The following is a 22,176-nucleotide window of genomic DNA, read 5'->3' as shown; positions in this document are numbered from 1 at the left end:
ACACGCGTTTCTCGACTGAATTACGAATGAGACATCACGCATCTCAAGCTTGTACTACGTCAGTAGGTACCACTTACCTCAGAATTGTTAACGAATATAATACACGTAGAGGCTACAGGATATGTCTCAATAATATAGTGTTTTTAACTAACTTCAAAGCAAGGAGGCTATTTTTTGAGCGAAGCTTCTTAACGCTCTTTCGTGGCTTTGAGAATGGGGACGCAATTCACAAAAAGTGAAATAAAACAGTAGGTAGGTACTCAGTATGATTCGTTTAAAAAATTACCATAACCCACAAACGAATGGCCCAATGTCTCAAGACAGATTGCCGAGTTACAGCTATAAAAGAAATGAGAGAAAAAAAAGAATGATTCGTAGTAGCTAAGGCAAAAATCACAATGTCCCTTGACTTTTTTTAATTTATTTAGTGGCTGCCAGAGATTTTTAATGATTACATGCACGGGGTATGAAAAACCATTAAGAGTTAGACACTACATAAGTACGAATATCGATTATTATCTACCTAATAAATCTTTTAATAATTGTTACACAGACTTCTTTAACTGATTTTCACGATGGCACACGTCTTAGATAACGCCATTCCCTTACTCCGGAGTTACTGAAAACTTGATAGAGATAACCTTTGGCCCGACCAGAGTATCCACCCCAGTATCCAGATCTGTTGTCCCTCCAAACTTATATCGATTTAACCCTAAATCTTCAGATTGCAGATTGAATTTTAAAGTGTTAAAGTGCTATCCTTCTCCTTTTCTACCCTGTATATAACAAAAGCACTAAGTACTAATGAAATCTTAAATCTAAAGATTTTGGATTAGATTGATCATTATTTATTATTCTAATAGGTAAGCAATCGAAGCAACTCATTCGCATGTACATATGAAAAGTTAAAATTAATATTTCACATAAAAGTAAAGTCAAATTTAGATAAAATAGAGAAATATTTCACATAGATTTACTAAATAAACATTTTAGAGACGTCACATCTTTTCGTTCCTCTTGGGAACGATTACGTCGCACTTATAATGAGATTCTCCGGGCAATGTACAAACAAGCATATGGATGTCGCCATCTTCCGGCATTCGTTGAAACAACGAAATTTCTAGAATAATTTCATTTTATTTTTTAAAATTTGTATAGCTTTGTTGTGTAGTTTTATATTAAATTTCAATATTTGCATTGGCAATTTTAATTTGATTTAGGTTATATTATCGTATATCGTCTTGCTTATCTATTTCTATCTTTAAATCGTCTATTTTTAAATTTTTGTCATATGGGTATATGGCCTGAATTAAAAGCATTTATTAATATATTATTATTACACCTGTCTGTTTGCAGTGTCTCTACCCCCGTTCGGAAGGCAGACTATCAAGAAGAAGCTGGAACGAAACTCAACAGTCGCTCTTTTCAAACGTAAATAATTAACTTTTTATAATATATTTACATATATATATATATAAAAAATAAAATTTACTTTAAATATCATCATAGAGACCAAACTACGGATATAAAAATTATGGATTGAAGCCAAAATGATCCGAAAACACGACGCAAAAAATGTAAGCGAAAGATTTAAGCGAATGTCACCTTTATCGTCTGGTGAGAAATGACATTTTCAGATTGAACTTCTTTGATCCGAGCTATCAAGGTCTATGTTTTCTATGCTTGCGAAAGACTTGACAAACAAACAAACAAAGATAGAGTGATTTAATCTAACTAGACAAGTGTTTAGGTAATGATTAGTCAAGTGACTTATTTTTATTACCTAACTTTTCACCCGCATTCATTTACAGTCGAACGTAAAGTAATAAAGGCCTAGTAAGTACTTTACCCATATACGTAAACTCCTCCCATCCCGTATTTTATAGGAGATATCTAATAAAAAATATGCGACCAAATAATATAGTGTAAAGGGTTTACTCACTTCACATTGCTTTGATAGTAAAATTACTCTGGTTCTGTTAGGATTAATATATTGCTCCGATGATTTTTCTTAAGTCTACTAAAGACCAGAGTTTTCGTAGAACCAGTATCATTTAGTTACTGAAAGGTTACGCGCACAGAACGCTAACGTTTTTTCTTCTGGTGTAGTTTATTTCTGGCTAAACTCTTATTACCTATAGTTAAATTTAAAATATAGCTGGATGCTTCTGCATAAATAAGCCTGCAAAAGAATAAATCGCATCACGCACCTTTAACTTTTCTAACCTAAGTTTTAAGCAATTCAAATACACTTACTTCAACAGTGAAGGAAAACGGCTGAAAACGAAACAGAAAAGAAAACCTTCAGCCCCGCGAGTTCTCCATATTCTTAAAGGGTCCTCGTCTATAATAATTTATGCTGTATAATTAATTATTTATCCGAAAGAAATATGATCGAGCAGATACTTATTTCTTTAGTCTGTAAAATTTCGTGACGATGGGTAGGTATAATATTACAATACCATAGATTATACTTTTTTTTAAATACATATTGGTAATAGACCTAATGGAAAGTGCAGATGTGGACTAAATACCTGTTCAATTTCTTGTTCATTTCTATTTCTAAGGAGATCCAATTTTAGAATAAAACTTTTGTTTTAATATTATATAGTAAATTTTATTAAAAATATTCTTAATGTTATATTTTCACTATGGATTTTGCCTTACGACTAAATGTTAAGTAATATGAAACTTAAATGGTATTTTAACACCGGAGAACTAAAATAAATTAAAGCTTTTTATACATACAAAGTGGAAAAACATGGAAGTGTTAAAATAAAAACTGCAACTAACATTTTCATACTAAAAAAAATAGCAGCAAACGTGTTTTAAGTAAAAAATTCATAAAACTAAAGAGACAACATGACTCTACTTATCACATAATTATACGTCATTGAAATGTATATGGAGTTTGAAACTTCCTACGAAAGACCAATGAAAAGCATTTGACCCTCATTAGTTGGCATTATTAAAACGTGGCTTAGCTGAGAATACCTAATTACCACCATTAGTACCTTACCATTTCATGCAAAAATCGTATGATAAAACTTTCTATAGATTTAAAAAAATAAAAAAGTTTCCTTAGTATTGAAGAGTTCATTAACTATCTTGCATAATATGGTTACAGCGTTTTTTATGGCGACCTGAAACTTCAGTAATTTCAGTTGCGCGAAAATGTTATCTGATATTTGAAGGCTTGACAGACTTGCATAAACATCTATTTTGCTTGCTTGGAGACCTGTTCTATGGGAGTCTCACAAAAAGGTTACCCCGCATGTTTGTTATGGGCTTCTTCTTAGACCAGAGTGTCTAATGTAAGATTTTCTACCTGCGCTTACTGCTTCGATCGCGTGAAGGTTGACTACGATTTATATGGCATCTAAAAAGTGCCATCTAGTGACAATGCTTGGAAACAGCATTTGTCACTAGATGGCGTTCTTTCGATACCATATAAATTGTAGTTAACTATAACGCGATCAAAGCAGTAACCGTGGCTAGAAAATATCACACTTAGCACCCAGCATGGGCAGGAGACAATTATGTCCCCGGAGAGAGGATAAAATGTGTCTTCTCTCACAGCTTTATCAACTCTCAGAGTACTGGCGCGCGAGTGGAAATAATATACAAATAATATATGCGTAATAATAAATTATTCCATGTTCCCGTGCTTTAGCAGGTGGACACGTTAATTATATCCCAGGGGATATAATCGGGGGATATCATTTTTGTCTCCTGTCTGTGTTAGCCCTGCTGGGCGCGCTTAAAACACTCGTAGCTTTTTTTCGGAGTACAAGTTCTTTTATAGTTATCACCGTTACCTCAATACAATATAATAATTTGTATGTACGCTTCAAAGTGAGGTCAAAGGTGCATTTTACTAACCAACCCGAATACAGAAATGTTTGACTTTACTTTTACATCATCATCATCATCATCACCAGTCATCCATTACCAATTAGCCCATAATCATCCATTGCTAAGCACCTCCTCTCTCATAAGAGAGAGGGTTATACGCCACGGGGATGGAAACCAATTCTCATACTCAGAGACACAATTAAACATGCTTTCCACAAGATCAACAAGGCAGTTACTACACCTCATGCTAAGATGATAGTTCGTAGCAAATACCGTAACTCTTGTTAACTCTAAAAACCTAGTGCTCATGCTCCATAATTAATCTAATCCAGTTTTTTAATCAATTCGTCAAGGTCATATAAATAAAATAGATGAAAATAAAATGCGACAAATAAAGGATGATTGACGCTAAACCGTGGCGGGAACGAGCCGTGACGAGATATTATTGTGTAGGCGCTGCTTACGCCCGAATCTTGTTTCGAAGCACGGAAGTAGTACCGTAGTATAAACACCTTCATAAAGTGTTCGTGAAGTTTCGGATCCGTGTCTCGTTCGCGCCTGCAACGCTCTACCATAAATAATTCTTTAGACGTACAAGACACTCACATCTTTCGGAACAATCTGTGCAAACATGCTTGCTTGAGCGTGAAGGCCTGTGCTGTGCTCTTTTAATGGACTGAATATGATGACGATATTGTATTAAGATGTTCAGAATCCTCAATCAGCCATTAATGTAAGCAGTGTCTTGTGTCCAAAAACAGTGACAACGCCACGCGTACATCTCAGTTTACAACTCCAGAATATTGCTAGCTCACAAACTTTTTCCCATTTTATGGTGAACGTTTGGAACATAAGAGGTAACATAATTACTGTCAACTGCTAAATTGTATGAACTGACTAACAGTTTGTTCAAAAATAACCGTATGAGCCGTCAAGGGACGCCTGGCGGATGTGAAACATCGAAATTGTTTTCTTTAAGTTATTGCAGATTGTATTGCATAATGAAAAGCAGATATTGCAAATTTGTTACACAAATAAAAAAAAATACAACAAAACTGTAACGAGTGCGTAGCGTGAGACGAGGAGAGGAGAGGAGAGGAGGTGGGGAACGAGGGGGAGCTGCGGGCGGAACAATAATATGACGGCAGACGCGCGCGCGGCGGAGAGAGAGTTAGTTGAGTTTTAGTTTTGTGGTGATTAAGTAACCGTGTATCACAATTTTGGATAACATAAAATAAAAGTGATTGTTGATTGTGTGCTACATAAACTCTTTTATTTGTTCCCGGCCATTAAGTTACAGTCAGAAGTGGGATGAATAAGGCCACAAAAATCTTATGATGAAGCGGAAGCAGCGCGGAATGTATGTGAGGTCGAAGAGGATGCGGAGATCAGAAAAAGATTGTGAGGATACCGATTTGTATCAAAACTCTGATGTAAGTACCGGTGAAAATTTTGTTACCATTTCACAAACTGATTTGAAGGTTATGCTTGATAAACACGTTAGTGAAGCCGTGAAATCAGTTTTACTTGAGGGTAGTCCAGAAAAATTCTCGAAAAAAATCATAAATACTGCCAAATTAGTGCCTGACTTTGACCCTGAAAATCGTGATATGAATGTGAAAAACTGGATTCGCAAAATCGATCAACTTGGCGAGATCTATCAGTGGAGTGATGAAATAAAGTCATTTAACTTGCAATCGAAATTGCAGGGGCAGGCACGTACTTGGTATAACCGGTTAGAATCATATGATTACACTTGGGAAGAATGGAAATCGATGTTATTAAAGGCTTTTCCGCGATACCATGATTATGCAACCTTACTAGAGGAGTTGATGTCTAGGAAAAAAATATCAAATGAGACCATGACGAAATATTTTCAAGAAAAGTTAGCCATGTGCTATAGATGCCAGCTTAGCGACCAAGCAGCGGTATCATGCATAATACGGGGCCTACCAAGCGAGCTACAAGCAAACGCACAAGCTTTTCAGTGCGATAGCCCTGACGAATTATACGAGGGTTTTTTATCGGCATTTGACAATTATCAGACTACATCAGTTACTCGAGCTATTCACTCAAAGTCTCTTAATTCTACAAGATTCGAGATAGCCTGTGGTTCCAGCCCCAAGGACAGCAGTGTGCGAAAGCCTCCTGTTTGTTTCCGATGTAATGAGACCGGCCACGTGGCTCCGAACTGTGTGCAGCCGGACAAGCGCAAATGTTATCGGTGCGGGAGGGTTGGACACGTGGCTAGTTCCTGTACGTTTTTACAAGGAGGAAGCACGGATCAAGCTAAGAAGGTACAGATTTTATCTAATTTTAATGATACCTACAAAAAAACAGCGAAAGTTAACAATACATATGTAAAAGCATATATAGATACAGGCAGTGAAATGAATGTAATAGCAAATACGGCAGCGCTAGCTATCGGCCTAAAAATCATGCCAAGTAATGTGATATTGAAAGGATTTGCTGGAAATGGTGTTCAAGCTCTGGGCACTGTCGAATTTACTCTTTACGTGGACAACGTGCAGATACGCACTACAGCTGTAACGACGGACACTGACCTAGGAGAAGTCGTTTTAATTATTGGCCAGCCTGTTATAAATGATGAAATAATATCCTTTACCGTTACACGATGTGGAGCTGAACTTAATATGGCACCAAATAACCAGCTTAATTCTATAGATGTTATCGAAGAAGCGAACTATTATAAGGTACAGGTGGAAGCTGACACAGAGGTTCCAGTGGGAGACAGCTTGGTGAAAGTCAAGGTGGTAGGAGCACCACCAGGAGAACTGTGTTCAAAACCACGTCAGCATAGCTTGGGAGCGGCGCACTACGCAATAGCTAGTTCGATTCTCCAGGGAGGCGCTGGTTACCTGAGAGTCTGCAACATCGGTGAGGTGCCACTTCGATTTAAGAAAGAAGACACCATCACTCGTGCCGAGCTATGTACAGGCATAGTAGGGGTAAGTGCAAATCTATTGGTTACGAGGAGAGGAGAGTTAGATAAACAGGTTCCATTGGAAGTAGGTGGGGTGTCACTTGATAAAATAGATGTTGGGGATATAAGTAAAAATGAGAAACGTGACTTTATAAATTTATTAGAATCTTATTCAGATTGTTTCGCCAATTCGCATAGGGATATAGGTGAGACTGATTTAGGGGAAATGCATATTAAACTTACAACTGACAAACCAGTAAATAGGAAACCTTATAGACTAGCACATGCAGAGAGGGAAGTAGTGACCGGCAAAATCGATGAAATGCTGGAAAGTAATATAATTCGAGAATCCACATCGGAGTACGCATCGCCTATAATATTAGTCCGGAAGAAAAATGGGGATTATCGTCTGTGCGTCGATTATAGGGCTCTTAATGCCGTAACGGTGAAAGAAAGGTTTCCGTTGCCGCATATTGACGATCAGTTGTCTAAGTTGGCGGGGAAAAGAGTGTTCACAAGTTTAGATTTATTCGCCGGGTATCATAATATTAAAATTCATCCGAATTCGGTGGGTAAGACGGCATTCGTCACACCAGACGGCCACTTCGAGTATTTAAGGGTTCCGTTTGGTCTGGCGAATGCACCATCGGTCTTTATGCGGGTAATACAAAAATTAGTAAAGATGATAGGTAGTGATGAAGTAGTAGCGTTCATGGATGATATTTTGCTGTCTACTGCTACCGTTGGTGAGGGATTGATCTTGTTAGGAAATGTTCTTAAACAACTACGAAAAGCGAATTTAAAACTGAACCCTAGAAAGTGTTCTTTTCTAAAATCCGAAGTTTCGATTTTGGGTCACGAGATAAGCGCTAAAGGAATCAGACCTGGAAATCACAAGGTAGAAGCGGTTGCTAAATTCAAGACTCCGTCCAATCTACATGAATTACGTCAGTTTTTAGGTCTTTGCAGCTATTTCCGTAAGTACATTGCCAATTTCGCTACAATCGCAAGACCTTTGACAAATCTTACGAAGAAGAATGTCGAATGGGTCTGGAGCGAAGAACAAGCTAATAATTTCGTGGAACTTAAAACTAAGCTCTGCTCTCGGCCCGTTCTTGCATTGTTTGATCCCTCCTTACCTTGTGAGATACATACTGATGCTAGTAAACTGGGGTTAGCCGGTATTTTGATGCAAGTACAGGAAAATAGTCAATTAAAACCCGTGTTCTACTATAGTAGGGTAACATCTCGTGAAGAATCCATGTACCACAGTTACGAGTTAGAAACTTTAGCTGTAGTAGAGTCTCTCAAACGCTTTAGGGTATACGTGCTAGGTAAAACTATTAAAATCGTAACTGACTGTACGGCAGTTCGTTATACGCTAGAGAAAAAAGATTTGATCCCTAGAATAGCACGGTGGTGGTTGATGATACAAGAGTTCGATATCCAAATTGAATATCGTGCTGGCGACAAAATGAAGCACGTTGACGCGTTAAGTCGAAATCCGAACGCAACTCTGAACAATAACCTTACTGTACCCGTACGCGAGATAGGTGAAATAAACGATATTACTGAAAGTAGACATGTCAATGTCAGATTGATAAATAGTGACGATTGGTTTTTAACTGTACAAATTCAGGATGATAAATTAAAGAACATTATTAGTCAATTAACAGGGGGAAACGCGTGTAGTGATATTTTAAATAATTACGTAATTAAAAATAACAGGCTCTATCGGAAAACATTGCTCGGTGAAAAATTAGCAGTACCATCTTTTGCTAGGTGGAAGTTGATGCAAAAGTTCCACGATCAGATCGGCCACGTCGGACTTAAGCGCTGTAACGAGGTAATAAAAGCGGATTATTGGTTTCCCAAAATGACACGATTCATAAAGAAATATGTTAGTTCGTGTATGGAGTGTGCGTATGGCAAGGGCGATTATGGGAAACCCTCAGGTGAATTACACCCCATTGCAAAGCCAAACCTACCCATGGATACAGTGCATATAGACCACTTAGGACCATTCAGTAGAACCAGGAAGGGGTATCAGTACATATTGATGTTAAACGATGCTTTTTCAAAGTTTTTAATTGCAAGACCTACTAAAACAGTTAATTCAGTGGAGACTTTAGAAGTCCTAAGGGATGTTCTAAGCTTGTTTGGTTACCCTAAAAGAATAGTTTCTGATAGGAATTTAGCCTTCACTAGTAGGATATTCAGGGAGTTTACTCAAAAACACCTCATTCATCACACCTTAAATGCAATCGCTTGCCCAAGGGCGAATGGGCAAGTAGAGCGCTGTAACCGGACTTTATTGGATGCACTACGTACTCGTAGTTTAGACCCTAATATGTGGACAGAGTGCTTACCAGATGTAATATGGGGCATTAATAATACAGTCAGTGAATCTACAGGTTTCCATCCCTATGAACTTATGTTCACTCACAAGGGTAGGTTGCTTCCCAACCTCGAAGCTAGTGTAGATGATATGCCAGTTACCGAGAAGAGGAAAATTGCCTCAAATAGGTTACGTCAGAGGGCTGTCATAATGAAACGGCAATATGATAAACGTCACAAGCCGGAAAAAAAGTTTTCTAAGGGGGACTTGGTCTTGTGGAAGCAATCTGCTACAGGCGGGGAAGCTAAATGTGTGAACAATAAGTTAAGAGATTTGTATTCAGGGCCTTATATAATTAAAAGAGTGCTTGACAATGGAAGGTATGAGATTAGGAGCATTAAGGGAATGCGTGGCTATAAAAAGTTTACAGGCATAGTTCCAGCAGATTCCTTGCGGCCTTACCGTAGTGCTCCTAATTTAAGTGATAGCAGTAGTGATGAGGAAATCGTAACCCGAGATGACTTGATCGATTTATTAGAGAGCTAAGGTGTGTTTCTGCGTCAATTGCGGCGCAATTGTTACAGGATGGCCGACTGTAACGAGTGCGTAGCGTGAGACGAGGAGAGGAGAGGAGAGGAGGTGGGGAACGAGGGGGAGCTGCGGGCGGAACAATAATATGACGGCAGACGCGCGCGCGGCGGAGAGAGAGTTAGTTGAGTTTTAGTTTTTGTGGTGATTAAGTAACCGTGTATCACAATTTTGGATAACATAAAATAAAAGTGATTGTTGATTGTGTGCTACATAAACTCTTTTATTTGTTCCCGGCCATTAAGTTACAAAATGGATAACCACTCCTATTTGTAAGTCGTTAATAATGACTGTTTTATTACAAAATTAATATTCATTTTTATTGTTACATGCGAAATACAAAAATTTAATCATATAGCGTGGCGATGCGTCGCCACGGCCTATGTCGCCACGCCAAAAATCAGGTTTACCGTCCGCCTATAGATGTTTCACATCAAAACCTATTCAAAAGTGGTTTCTATTCAAAGGTTTTGGATGCTTCAATATTAGGCGTGTACATAGTTTCTGTATCTGTTCTTAATTCTGTGATGATGTCTGATGTTATGTATATAATATTAACGATCAACATTATCGTTTTCTTGCATGAGCTACAACATATCACTATCTTGTTTCACAACTAACACTTCCTGCTGTAAGTTACCAGCACCAATCTTGCAGTTTGATGCTACCTCCAGACCGTCCATTCTGAAAATAATAATATAACAAGAAATCATAATTTAAGTTCAATTCAGGTAATACTATCTGTTACCCGCGTTCTACGTCCGCGTTTATTACGGTTATCTACAAATCCCGTGAGAACCGTTTATTTTCTTGGGATAAAAAGTAACCTATGTTACTATCTGTCCTTTCAACTAAATTTATGCCAACAATAGCATTTATAATATCATACATTATACAGCGGCGCAATTGGATTATTCTTAGTCCGGAATAAGATAAAAAAAGTATTAAAATACTGATATAAATGCTATTAAAAAAAAAATTTTTTTGGCGGTACGAAGTTCGCCGGGACAGCTAGTTATTGGTACGTGGTAACTAGAATAGGTAAAAAAATGTATAATGTTTTCTATCTCACTCTGTCCTATACATTTATGTGTTTTTTTCTTTACCTATATATTATTCGGTTTGCTTGATAACTTAAATAGGAAACAAAATGTATAATGTATTCTATATTTTTCCCTCCCATACATGTGTCGTCTATAAATCAGTCTCTTTCTTGATCGTGAAGCATTTGGTAACATCGAGTTTAAAATCACAACGGTTCTAAAGGAGTTTCACTTCAAAAAATAATTGTGCATGTCTTACCCAGCACCCTTGTAGTCCACATTAGCGCTGAGTTCACAGCGTATGCTCTGTTCCGTACAGCTTGATATTACAGTGCCATCCAGCTTCACATGCGAACCGGAGTACATCTGTATACCTACTCCGCACCGTTTTATTGCACAGTTTCGTAGTTCAACCTGAAAACATTATGACTATAGAAAATTAACTTTCGTTTCCATGTGTTGTGTTTCCACCCCTATTCCCGCGGGTGACATCTCGAGGCGACTAAGAGATTATACTACCATCTACTGCGATCACTAACCCAGCGTTGTGATTATGGCAAACCCTCCCTTTTGGAGAGGTCTTTAGTCTATCATACGCTAATCATTATGAATAAAAGTAACGTCAAGACAAATAAATATATATAAAATATAGGCAACCGAAATTGTTTCTCAAGTCATTCGACAAGAAGAACCATATTGAGCTCTTGGGTGTCAACATCTCATCCAATCTCAATTTTTGCATCGAATCTAAAGCCAAAGTGGCTGCTAAAAAAACTTGGTATCCTTCATAAGGTTAGGCTTAGGCTTCACGCCAGGTCAACGCCTCGCACTGTACCAGGCTCAAGTGCGAACAAGCATGGAGTACTGTAGTCACTTGTGGGGTGGCTCTGCCAAGTATCAGCTTGAAGCTTTAGATTCGGTGGATCGTCGCGCCAGGAGAATTATAGGCGACAATTCGTTAACACAGGCGGCAACTGTGTTTCCTGCCACGTAGACACAACAACTAATGTCACAGAGCAGAACGAATATAGCACTGGTAGCAGGCATAACCACAGGACACTGCCTGTTAATAGACACCTAACGACGATGAGAATTGCAGAAGATCCATCCTGTCCAGAGTGTGGTGAGGTGGAAACCAGTTTTCATTTCATAGCTAAGTGCCCCATGTACGCTGGTAAGATGGGAACTACAAGGTAAGGATAGTATAAGCGTAGAAGACCTGGCAAACCTCTCCGTAGAGGATATCGTGAGGTTCACAAAAGAGAGTGGTAGATTTTAGCAGGGCTAGCACGGGCAGGAGACAAAAATTATATCCCCCTATTATATCCCCTATATATAGGGATATAATTAACGCGTCTATCTGCTAAAACACGGGAACAAGGAATAGGAGAAGTTTACCCCCGTTTATTATTACACATATATTATTTGGATATTATTTCCACTTGTGCGCCAGTGCTCTGAGAGTTGATAAAGCTGTGGACGAAGATAATTTTTTATCATTTCCCCAGGGATATAATTCTCCCCTGCCCATGCTAGCCATGCGCGGGGGGTACTGCCGGGCCACCAGGTAAACCTGTGTCTCAAACATGGGGAATAGGGTGCATGCGTCTGGCAATGGCAGGCGTCCCCTTACTTCAAGGTTACCACATGGAAATTCATTATCCTCAGCCCATAAATGTTGCCCAAAGCTGGGCACAGAACTCCATAGACTGTTTACAAAACTTATCAGGAGATCTAGATCATGTGATTAAAATGAAACAATTACGGAACAAACCACTTTCGAACCAGAAAAAAAAATTACAATTTCGTAGATATATTATAAAATTGTTATGTCCTAGCCAATTCCCTTTTGGGGTCGGTTAAAAACTCTCTTTCTTAAATTTACATACCTGCGCTCCTTCGTGGACCACCAGTCCCGAGTAGAAATTTTCAAATGTGCAGTCCTCGACTATTATTTTTGCTTCAGACATCGCCACAATTCCTTGCGCGAAGTCACTCTGCAAATACAATTCAATGTATTTAAGAAACCACCCTTTCGCAAGCCGCCATTAAAGAAATCTGGTAAGCGAGAGCTTTTAACGGTGATAGAGTAAAAACGGTTACCTAGCGTGTACCGGTGTACCCACTGGCTTCGCCCGCTAGTGTGTGCGAGGGGAATTCGTATTTACCCGTACACCCACTTCGTTAGGGTAGGAATTAAATAATAAAGAACAACAATTAGAATCTCTCTCTTCTATTAGGGAGGAGTTGTTGCCCTTTAGTGGGACTTACTTGGGGCCGTCAGCAGCAATTGGAAAATTACTCATTTTATAAATTTCATCTGGTCTGGTTTGGTCTAGATGCAAACTTTTGCCGCGACTTCCAGCCTACCGCAAAAGACGTGCTACAAAGCGTAAATCGTTCCTATACGATGCAGTGTAGAACTTGATTATGAGTTAAATATAACTGGCTGTATCTGATTTCTTTCAGTAAAAACTATGACAAGGGTTTTCTCAAAAACTATTAACGTTTCCATTTTACAGATACGTCTTAGAGACAGTAAATAGTGAACCTCTAAAGTCTCTGAAGTATTATTTCGGTTTATATTTACACATGTATAGATAATTTATATTGTTTACCTGACAATTTTCCGAATCATCCGAGAACTTGCAGTTTTTGACATGCAGAGAACCAGCTCGCATAACTATAATAGTGTTCACGCGCGCACAGTTCAGTATCAGATCTTGTATTTTGCACTCTTCACTCATCATCAGTAAACAGGACCTCATCTCAGTCGCTTTGAGAGTAGCACCTGCAATAAATATATATATTACGTATATTTAATTTATCTATCTATTTGTATCTATACATTTTGCTATTTATGTATCTCTTGGCACTATCCCGTTCTCTTGCTGTTCTGTAAGTCCTATCTACAAAGGTTGCCTGTAAGAGATTGCTTGCAGCAATAAGGCCGCCTTTGCATGTCTACCTTGTGTACTGTATACTCCTTACTGTTTCTTTTGCTGCATGTTATATGTGCAATAAAGTGTTTCTTCTTCTTCCTAAATAATAAACTTTAAAATCATTGGTAATTGGTTTATAAAGCTTAGATCTGCACCAAGCTGCACGAATTCTGGTTCGCTCATTTATGTAACGTGCTGTGTGCAGTGGCGATATGAAATAGAGAGAAAAGCTCCCAGTACAAGTACAAAATCTCAATGGTAGGTTTTTTTAACTCGTACTGAGATTTTTTCCATTGACTATATCAAAGTCAAAGTCAAAGTCAAATATTCCTTTATTCAAATAGGCACATAGATGGCACTTTTGATGCGTTATTGTATACAAAATGTGTACATAGCAGTGAGTAGTGATGGCGATAACTACAATCGTAAACTTAAAACTAAAGCTACGAGGGTTCCAATCGCGCCCTGGTCTAAGAAGAAGCCCACAACAAACTTAGCCGGGTGTTCTTTTTGTTATCACCATCTCACATTGTCATTAGAAAAAATTTAAGAAGCAACCTGGTTAGAGCAATTGTTTACACCCAAGCTTTTTTATCGTTTACGTAATCCTTTATACTATAATAGGACTTTTCTATAAGCTTTCGCTTAATACAAACTTTGAACTTCTTTAGTGACATCCCCAAGATATCAACCGGTAATTTATTGTAAAATTGTATCAATTGACTTTAAATGAATTGCTTATTTTGTGTAGTCTAGTGTACTGCACTGCAAGTTTATTTTTGCTTCTAACGTTTAAATTATTGCAGTCACTTTTTCTTTTAAATTTTGATATATTTTTGTGAACATACATTAAATTTTCAAATATGTATTGGCTATAGAGTGTCATTATTTTAACATCTTTAAATTTATCTTTCAATGACTCTCTCGGACCCATTTTATAGATCGCACGAACAGCCTTCTTCTGCAGCACGAAAATAGTGCCAATATCAGCAGCATTACCCCATAGTAAAATACCATATGACATAATGCTGTGAAAGTAACTAAAATAGACTAGCCTAGCAGTTTCTATGTCTGTCAGGTGGCGTATCTTCTTTACTGCATAGACAGCAGAACTAAGCCTGTTCGATAAATTATTTACATGAGGGCCCCATTGAAGTTTAGCATCTAACGTTATTCCTAGAAATACTGTTGTATCCACCGGATTCAATTCCTCATTATTAAGTAGTATAGTGGTTTTTACATGTTTAACATTTGGTAATGTGAATTTTATGCACTTAGTTTTATTTTCATTTAAAACCAAATTATTAGCTTCAAACCATTGTACTACTTTAGCGAGATAGTTGTTTACATCGTCTAAAGCTAATTCACGTCTCTTAATTTTGAACATAAGTGATGTATCATCAGCAAACAATACTATCCCGTGATTGTCCTTAACAAGGTAAGGCAGGTCATTATTGTAAATAAGGAATAGAAAAGGTCCTAATATAGAACCCTGTGGAACACCAATTTTCACAAATGACCCATTAGACCGCTTTCCATTAACGTCTACCATTTGCACCCTATCACGCAAGTAGTAACTAATCAAGTCGAGAGCTACACCCTGAATTCCATAGTGGTGTAGTTTTCTGACTAACGTTTCATGTACAACACAATCAAACGCCTTAGACAAATCACAGAACACACCAAGTGCATCATGTGACTCCTCCCAAGCTTCAAATATATTATGTATTAGCTCAACACCAGCGTCGATAGTTGAGCGACCCCGTGTAAAACCAAATTGTTTAACGTGGAGTAAATCATACTTATGAAAATAGGAAAGTAACTGATTTAAAATAAGTTTTTCAAAAATTTTACTGAAAGTGGGCAGTACTGATATTGGTCTGAAGTTAGTGGGGTCAGAAGTACTACCCGATTTAAACAAAGGAACTATTTTACTATGTTTCATTAAGTCAGGAAACACACCACAATCTATACAGTTATTAAATATTAATGCTAAATCGGGTACAACGATATCAATTAGTGATTTGAGAACTTCAACGGAAATGCCCCACAAGTCACTTGTTTTTTTATTATTTAATAATTTAAAGGCTTTAATAACGTCAGAGCCACTAACATGGCTGAATTTAAAAGCGTTTTTACACTCGGGCACGTTATTCTTCAATAGAGAGAGAGCAATATCTGGTGAAGAGTTCAATGATTTAGTGGTGGAGATAGGAATGTTAGTAAAAAAGATTTCAAAAGCAGTAGCCACCTCGAAATCAGATGTTAAGTCTTTATTATCTACATTAAGATTATCTGCGCGCATAGTGCATACTGCGTACCCTTTATGCACGCCACTGGTACTACAACAATTAGTTAGCTGTCAGTAAATAATGTTAAAATTTAATAATTTTGTAAAAACCCAACTTCCAATATAGTGTTTATTATTCTGCTAATCCTTTCATTTTATATTATCTATATTGAAGGAGTTAAATGTTAATCGCCATTCATTGGCGACCAGCTTGGATTTTAAATTTCTCATGGTGTATATTATTCTACTAGTCAGGCACTTTCATTTGTTACTAATATTGAGGAATCGTGAAAAAATATATTCTCCAATTTTGGCAGCCGCCATCTTGGACCGATTTTCATGAAACATAGCTTAGAACACTCCGAACTAATTCCCCTTTTAAACTAAAAAAAAATTAATTAAAATCTGTTAATCCGTTCAGGTATTACTACGCCACAGACAACACACACACACGCACACAGACACACAGACAGTTCAAACTTATTAAATCCCGTCGTTTCTGTATGGAGGGCTCAGTGAAGATGGAACATACCATTAAAACTGCACAAAGATATTCGCAACAGTGGCATTTCAGGTACTTCATAATTACTGCTGCAAACTATCACTTCTTCTGGTTCCAATGACAGACCTTCCTCAGCTGAAACCATTATCATTAGGTTCTGTTCATTGCTGACTTTTGATTTAAGGAAATTGGAGATGTTTGTGAACTCTTTCATACTACCGCCTTGCCATAGTGCAACCACCTGTGAAAGAGAAAGAGTTTTTCTTCTTTAGTCTATTACTAGCTGTAACCTGTACCTGTAAGACTATAATGCTGATAAATGCGAGCACAAGCTTGCTAAAGACTTAGATTACTTGATGCCATAAACAGTAACTTTTACAACAGGTTGCAAAGTTGACATAGTTTGATAGCAATGATTGTATACTAAAGCGCTCACAGATACTGTGCGGTACCTCAGCTTTCGGGGCGGCGTGTTCGAAACCAGGCATGCACTTCTCACTTTTCTAAATAATGTGCGTTCTAAAAATTAAATATCACTTGGTTTTGCCGTGAAGAAATGTACATGCCAGAGAGTTCTCCATAATGTTCTGAAATGTGTGTAGACTTTGCCAGCGCGGTGGACTACAGCCCTCTCACTGGGACCCGTCACCAGTGGTGGCCCAGTAATGGGTTGATTTTGATGATGTTGATGATCATGATGATTTTATACTCATCTTACAGGATGGATGTGACAGGTCCCCACTGATTAGCAACTGTCAGAAAAGCTGTAGAATATGGTAGGTACATTACAATCTGCAATGAAATTATAGTACCTAACCATGCATGTTTCTAAATCATTAGGTACCCCAAAATTTTGGTCAATTTTGTAAATTTTTGTAAATTTTGGTCAATTTTGTAATTTTTTGTAAATTTTTGTCAATTTTTGTAAATTTTTGTCAGTGAAATTCAACACAACAACATCCTTATTTTTACATTCCTGCTTTGCCCTAGCCAAGGTTTCTGCAAACTGTGGTCTCCTGTAAAGTCTAAAAAAAATATTATGAGTTGTTGGTACTTTTATGCATGCATCAAAAAATCTTTAGCCATCTAAATCTTATGTTGGGACACATCATCAGCCACAGCTTACACAATCCACTGCTGTCTAAAGGCTTTTCCCATAACCACCACGCGGGTCAGGCAGATTGGTTATCACAGAAGTTGGTAGTAGTAGCACAGAGGATGCTGCTGCCTGTCATCAGTTATATTCCCTTAATCGCCTCTTATGACACAAACGGGAGGAGGGGTGGTGAAAACTGTATTCTGGTCTGCCATCACCACATGCCAAGTTGTGACACAATTATGTATATTTTACTTACATTCCTCTTGCTCTTGTTTTCTTGCCATTTAGTTCTTGCAAGTGCCAAGTAGTGTTCCCTAACAAGAGGGTCTTCGTATAAACTCCACTTGGGTATCAAACTATCTAGGTTTGCATTCATCTCTGCACATTGAGATATGTAATTCGACGGCAATAGTGAATCTGTAAATATGGACCATAAACAATATTATATACCTAAAAAATAGCACCTGCAGAATATAATGGCTTAGCTTGTGTAGGGGGTATGCACAAGGTATTGGAAATTAAAAAAACTTAAGTATAGACATTGTACGAGTTATAAAAAGTAGCCTTAAGTTTTAATAGCTTGTCCTGATTTTGCCTATTTTATATCATTTTTTTACGTTAAATTATTATTGCGAAGTTAGTAAATTTGGTTTATTATATATGTAAATTAATATATGAAAATTAATATATGAATATATAATATATGAAAATTATGAACAAAAATAAAAAAAATATTATTCCACTACAAGTTTGCAGTTTATTAAAAGCCATACAGTAATCAATTAATCGTTCCGGAACGCCAAATCACTTGCCAGCACACGTCTAGTCTTAATGTTATTTTTTAGAAATACATGTATTAGATTTAAGTTTTCTTATTTATTTTAGGAATAAAGTAATTTAATTATTAGGTAAATAGCGTTTTCTTTGTCCGATTAGTGCATACCCTGTATGCATGCACACCACTGCAGTGAAAGTACTGTTATTGTAAGTAAGGTAGGATCTATGTACCAAATTATAACAAGGTTAGTTCAGCCATTGAGCTGAAAAAAGGCAAGAGATGAATATAGCAATTGTAGTTATTGCCTGAATTCATCATTTGTTTAAATTTAATAATCATTTAAACCCTAACCACTTCACTGAAATTAAAGCATTTAATTTTTCATTTTAATGTTTATTCTGCCAGTAATATATTTGAATATAGCAATTGTTGTTATTGCCTGAATTCATCATTTGTTTAAATTTAATAATCATTTAAACCCTAACCACTTCACTGAAATTAAAGCATTTAATTTTTCATTTTAATGTTTATTCTGCCAGTAATATATTTTGGATAACTCTTTACCCACTCATCAGACACCTTTAAACACATGGCTATAACTAATCCAGTTCATTATTTAACTTACCATCTTCATCAGCCATACCCCCCTCGCACAAAGAGGAGTCAAGTTCCCTCAACTTCTCGTGAGCATTAATAGCACTATTACGTAGCATTATTATTGACCTTGCCACTGAATTGGGTATAGACCCATTGTGAAGTTCTAACCAGAGGCTCATTCTGTCCTCTACAGTTTTTGACAAAATAACTTTGTTGTCTTGGTCATCCCATGGCATCCATAAGTTTTCATAATAAAATCTGCGTATAAAAATCATAAAATAAAATAAAGAACTATTTACAGGAACGGATAAAAAGAAAATCCTAAACATTGAAATGCATCTTTCTAAAACATGAAATTATTATGTGATTATTAGACTTCTGGGGAAGATAAGGAAACAAGGATAGGCTAAGATACTGATCAAGCAGCATGATTCAGAGAAAACAATATGTTGCAAAAGAGATGCAATAAGTGATCATATAAAAGTAAACAAAAAGATGGTGAAACAAAGTTTGTTCATATGAACTAATAAAAGTGCTGAAATAGCAATTATAGTTCTTCTTCGGCTTGCGGCTCAGGTTCGCCTGGTCCCTGGTGTCACGTCGACCGGCTACAATCTATTGTGACGCCGCTGTCTAGATCTCCCAGCAAGCATTGGTCGCTGTCAGCAATTATAGTTAAATACATACTAATTAAAGGATAAGAACTCCAAACATACCTCATTAAATCTATAAACTCAGCAGTACCCTCAGCATTCACAAACTCCTCCCTCTGTTTCACAGTTGGCCACAGTTCTATAAACGGCACGTCAGTAACCCTCTCTGGTAATGATACAGATTCATGCTGGACACTTAACACATCAACATCAGCTGTGAGCTCCTCATAGTCTACTGATGTTACTGTGATCAAGGCAATGCAGGGAAATCTTGCTTCTGTAATAAAAATACATCAATTAGGTACTTCAATCATTACAGAAACAGGGATTGAACACAGAAATAAAGTTAATAAAATTTGGTTTCTAAACTTACTTGTTCTTAGCTAACTTTTTAATTCAGATGTTTTCAACTCTACAAATGTTTTGCTAAGCAAATCCATATCCTCATATTATAAAAATTTATTAAATATATACTAATATTATAAATGCAAAAGTGTGCTTTCTTATTTGTCCTTTCTTCACACCCTAACTAAGCACCCAATAAACTTGACAGAGTTACTTTTTAAAGTAAGTTGAAAAACCAGAGAGTAATGGTAACCAGAGGCTACTTAAACATGGACCAATAATGCGGCAACAGTTAATAACTTTACAAAAAGGAAATCTTACCAAATTTCTTACAGAATCTCTTTGACAGTTTCCAGAGAGCATCCCATCCTACTGGCTCTACGAGTATTTCAGCCTGCGTTGTCCATTGTTCCCTCATAGTGCCTCGCCCTATACTGAACACTTCCACCAGTGCATTAAGAATATCATTGTGACTATGTGTGAAAGTATATACAGATGGCATCTGAAATTAATTATTTTTTTTAGCTATAAATAGAAATTAGTGCTAATAAGGTTGTACAAATATAAAAAAAACTAAATGTAAACCATATATATAATGAAATCTAAACCTTCTTTCTTCAAAAAGACATATAGAAGGCACATTTGATGTGTAATGGAGTGGAATAAAGAAACTCAAATATATACATTTGTAAACCCTGGGAACTGTTTTGTGGTTCAGACTTTCGATTGTATAAATTCGAATTTTACTTATATTAGATTTTATCCCTGCTCCATAGTAAATAAAAGGTTTAGTTTTCAAATTACAATACGAACCATTACTGAATACTGATGAATGTACTAGAAATTAGACGTCAGAGACGAAAACTTAGAGCGATAGGGTGACCCAACAGAAGGATACTAACTTCATCATATAGATATTCTCCCTTTTTAAACACGTAATAGGAAATTATGCAATGTTTTAACTGCATAGCTAATTTGTTATCCTAATAAATGCATCCTTATTAAAAATGTAGGTTACTGATATAAGTTTAAAAAAACCGATCTGTATGGGAAGGCTAATGAGTCATGAGTTCGCGAATACTTTGAAAGTTGGAAATCATATAATTGGAGGCGTTAAGGTATGGTGTCAAAAATTGCAAACATAAATTGAAAACAACTTACTTTTTAGCTTGTGATCACTCTTGTATTATATTATTAATTCAATTCAAATAAACACACACATTTCAGTTATTAGCAGCCGTTGTTTTTTTAAATTTTCGTGTTTTGAATTTTGACATTTGGCATTTGACATAAAGCAGAGCTGCCAGCTACAAATAAACCATAAAGGAACAGATATAGATAGGGTTACTTTAAAAAAATGGTTTATCTAAGTATATAGTCCGAATTGCCTAGTATTGAATGCATAAACAACTGCCAAATTCAGTATATTCGCCAAATTGCACACCGGTCGTTAATGTTCATAATGACCACTATCCAATAGTCATTTAAATTCATAATAAATAATGCCAATTAAATTGTGAATTTTCTGAGTAAAACTAAATAGACAAGTTTTATAATAGGTAACGCTATCCCTTACATCACGTTATTGCAAAACTTGGAACAATGAGGCTACTTTGACGGCCGATTGGCGCAGTTTGCAGCGCCCCTGCTTTCTGAGCCCATGGGTTGGGCCGTGGGTTCGATTCCCACTGCTGGAAAATGTTTGTGTGATGAGTACGAATGTTTTTCAGTGTCTGGGTGTTTATATTCTTAGTATTTATGTATGTTATTCATAAAAATATTCATCAGTCATCTTAGTACCCATAACACAAGCTACGCTTACTTTGGGGCTAGATAGCGATGTGTGTATTGTCGTAGTATATTTATTTATTTATTTATTTATACTAAAGCAGCTCCTTTATCTGAGTGAATAGTGGTCACTTCCTGATCGTGTTTTCTAGCGTAGCACTGGCAGTTGGCACTGGCATTGCATCACGTTTCGCGTTATAACATAGGGATTATACACTCTTTGACGTTAGCTTGGTGGTGCCAATATTATCGCTAGCAACATTGGTGGGCCAACATTTATTTACTGGATTTGCCAAGGTAGTTAAAATAATTTAAGAATACTATTTTCCTTAGTCTTCTTCTTCTTTTGCTTTTTTTGGCTTTAAGGTGTGCCAAATCAGCACGTTGTATTTCACCAATGTCACGTTTACTTGG

The 22,176-nt window shown here is 36.9% G+C and overlaps 1 protein-coding gene across 1 annotated transcript; it reads right to left on the bottom strand.

The window, feature by feature from the left end:
* Nucleotides 1-10,202: 10,202 nt before the first annotated feature.
* Nucleotides 10,203-21,243, bottom strand: LOC120627861 (protein nessun dorma). Its single transcript, XM_039895970.1, has 10 exons — nucleotides 21,136-21,243; nucleotides 20,296-20,476; nucleotides 19,693-19,906; nucleotides 19,005-19,234; nucleotides 17,858-18,018; nucleotides 16,533-16,743; nucleotides 13,387-13,559; nucleotides 12,658-12,765; nucleotides 11,028-11,182; nucleotides 10,203-10,409 (listed from the first exon to the last, which is right to left on the bottom strand). The coding sequence occupies exons 2-10, from the start codon at nucleotides 20,474-20,476 to the stop codon at nucleotides 10,313-10,315; spliced, it is 1,530 nt and encodes a 509-aa protein (XP_039751904.1). The 5' UTR covers nucleotides 21,136-21,243; the 3' UTR covers nucleotides 10,203-10,312.
* Nucleotides 21,244-22,176: the final 933 nt, after the last annotated feature.

Source organism: Pararge aegeria, chromosome 12, assembly GCF_905163445.1.
Source record: "Pararge aegeria chromosome 12, ilParAegt1.1, whole genome shotgun sequence".
Taxonomy (NCBI): Eukaryota; Metazoa; Arthropoda; class Insecta; order Lepidoptera; family Nymphalidae; genus Pararge; species Pararge aegeria.
The sequence above is the reverse complement of the archived record's forward strand: the minus strand, read 5'-3'. Positions and strand labels throughout refer to the sequence as shown.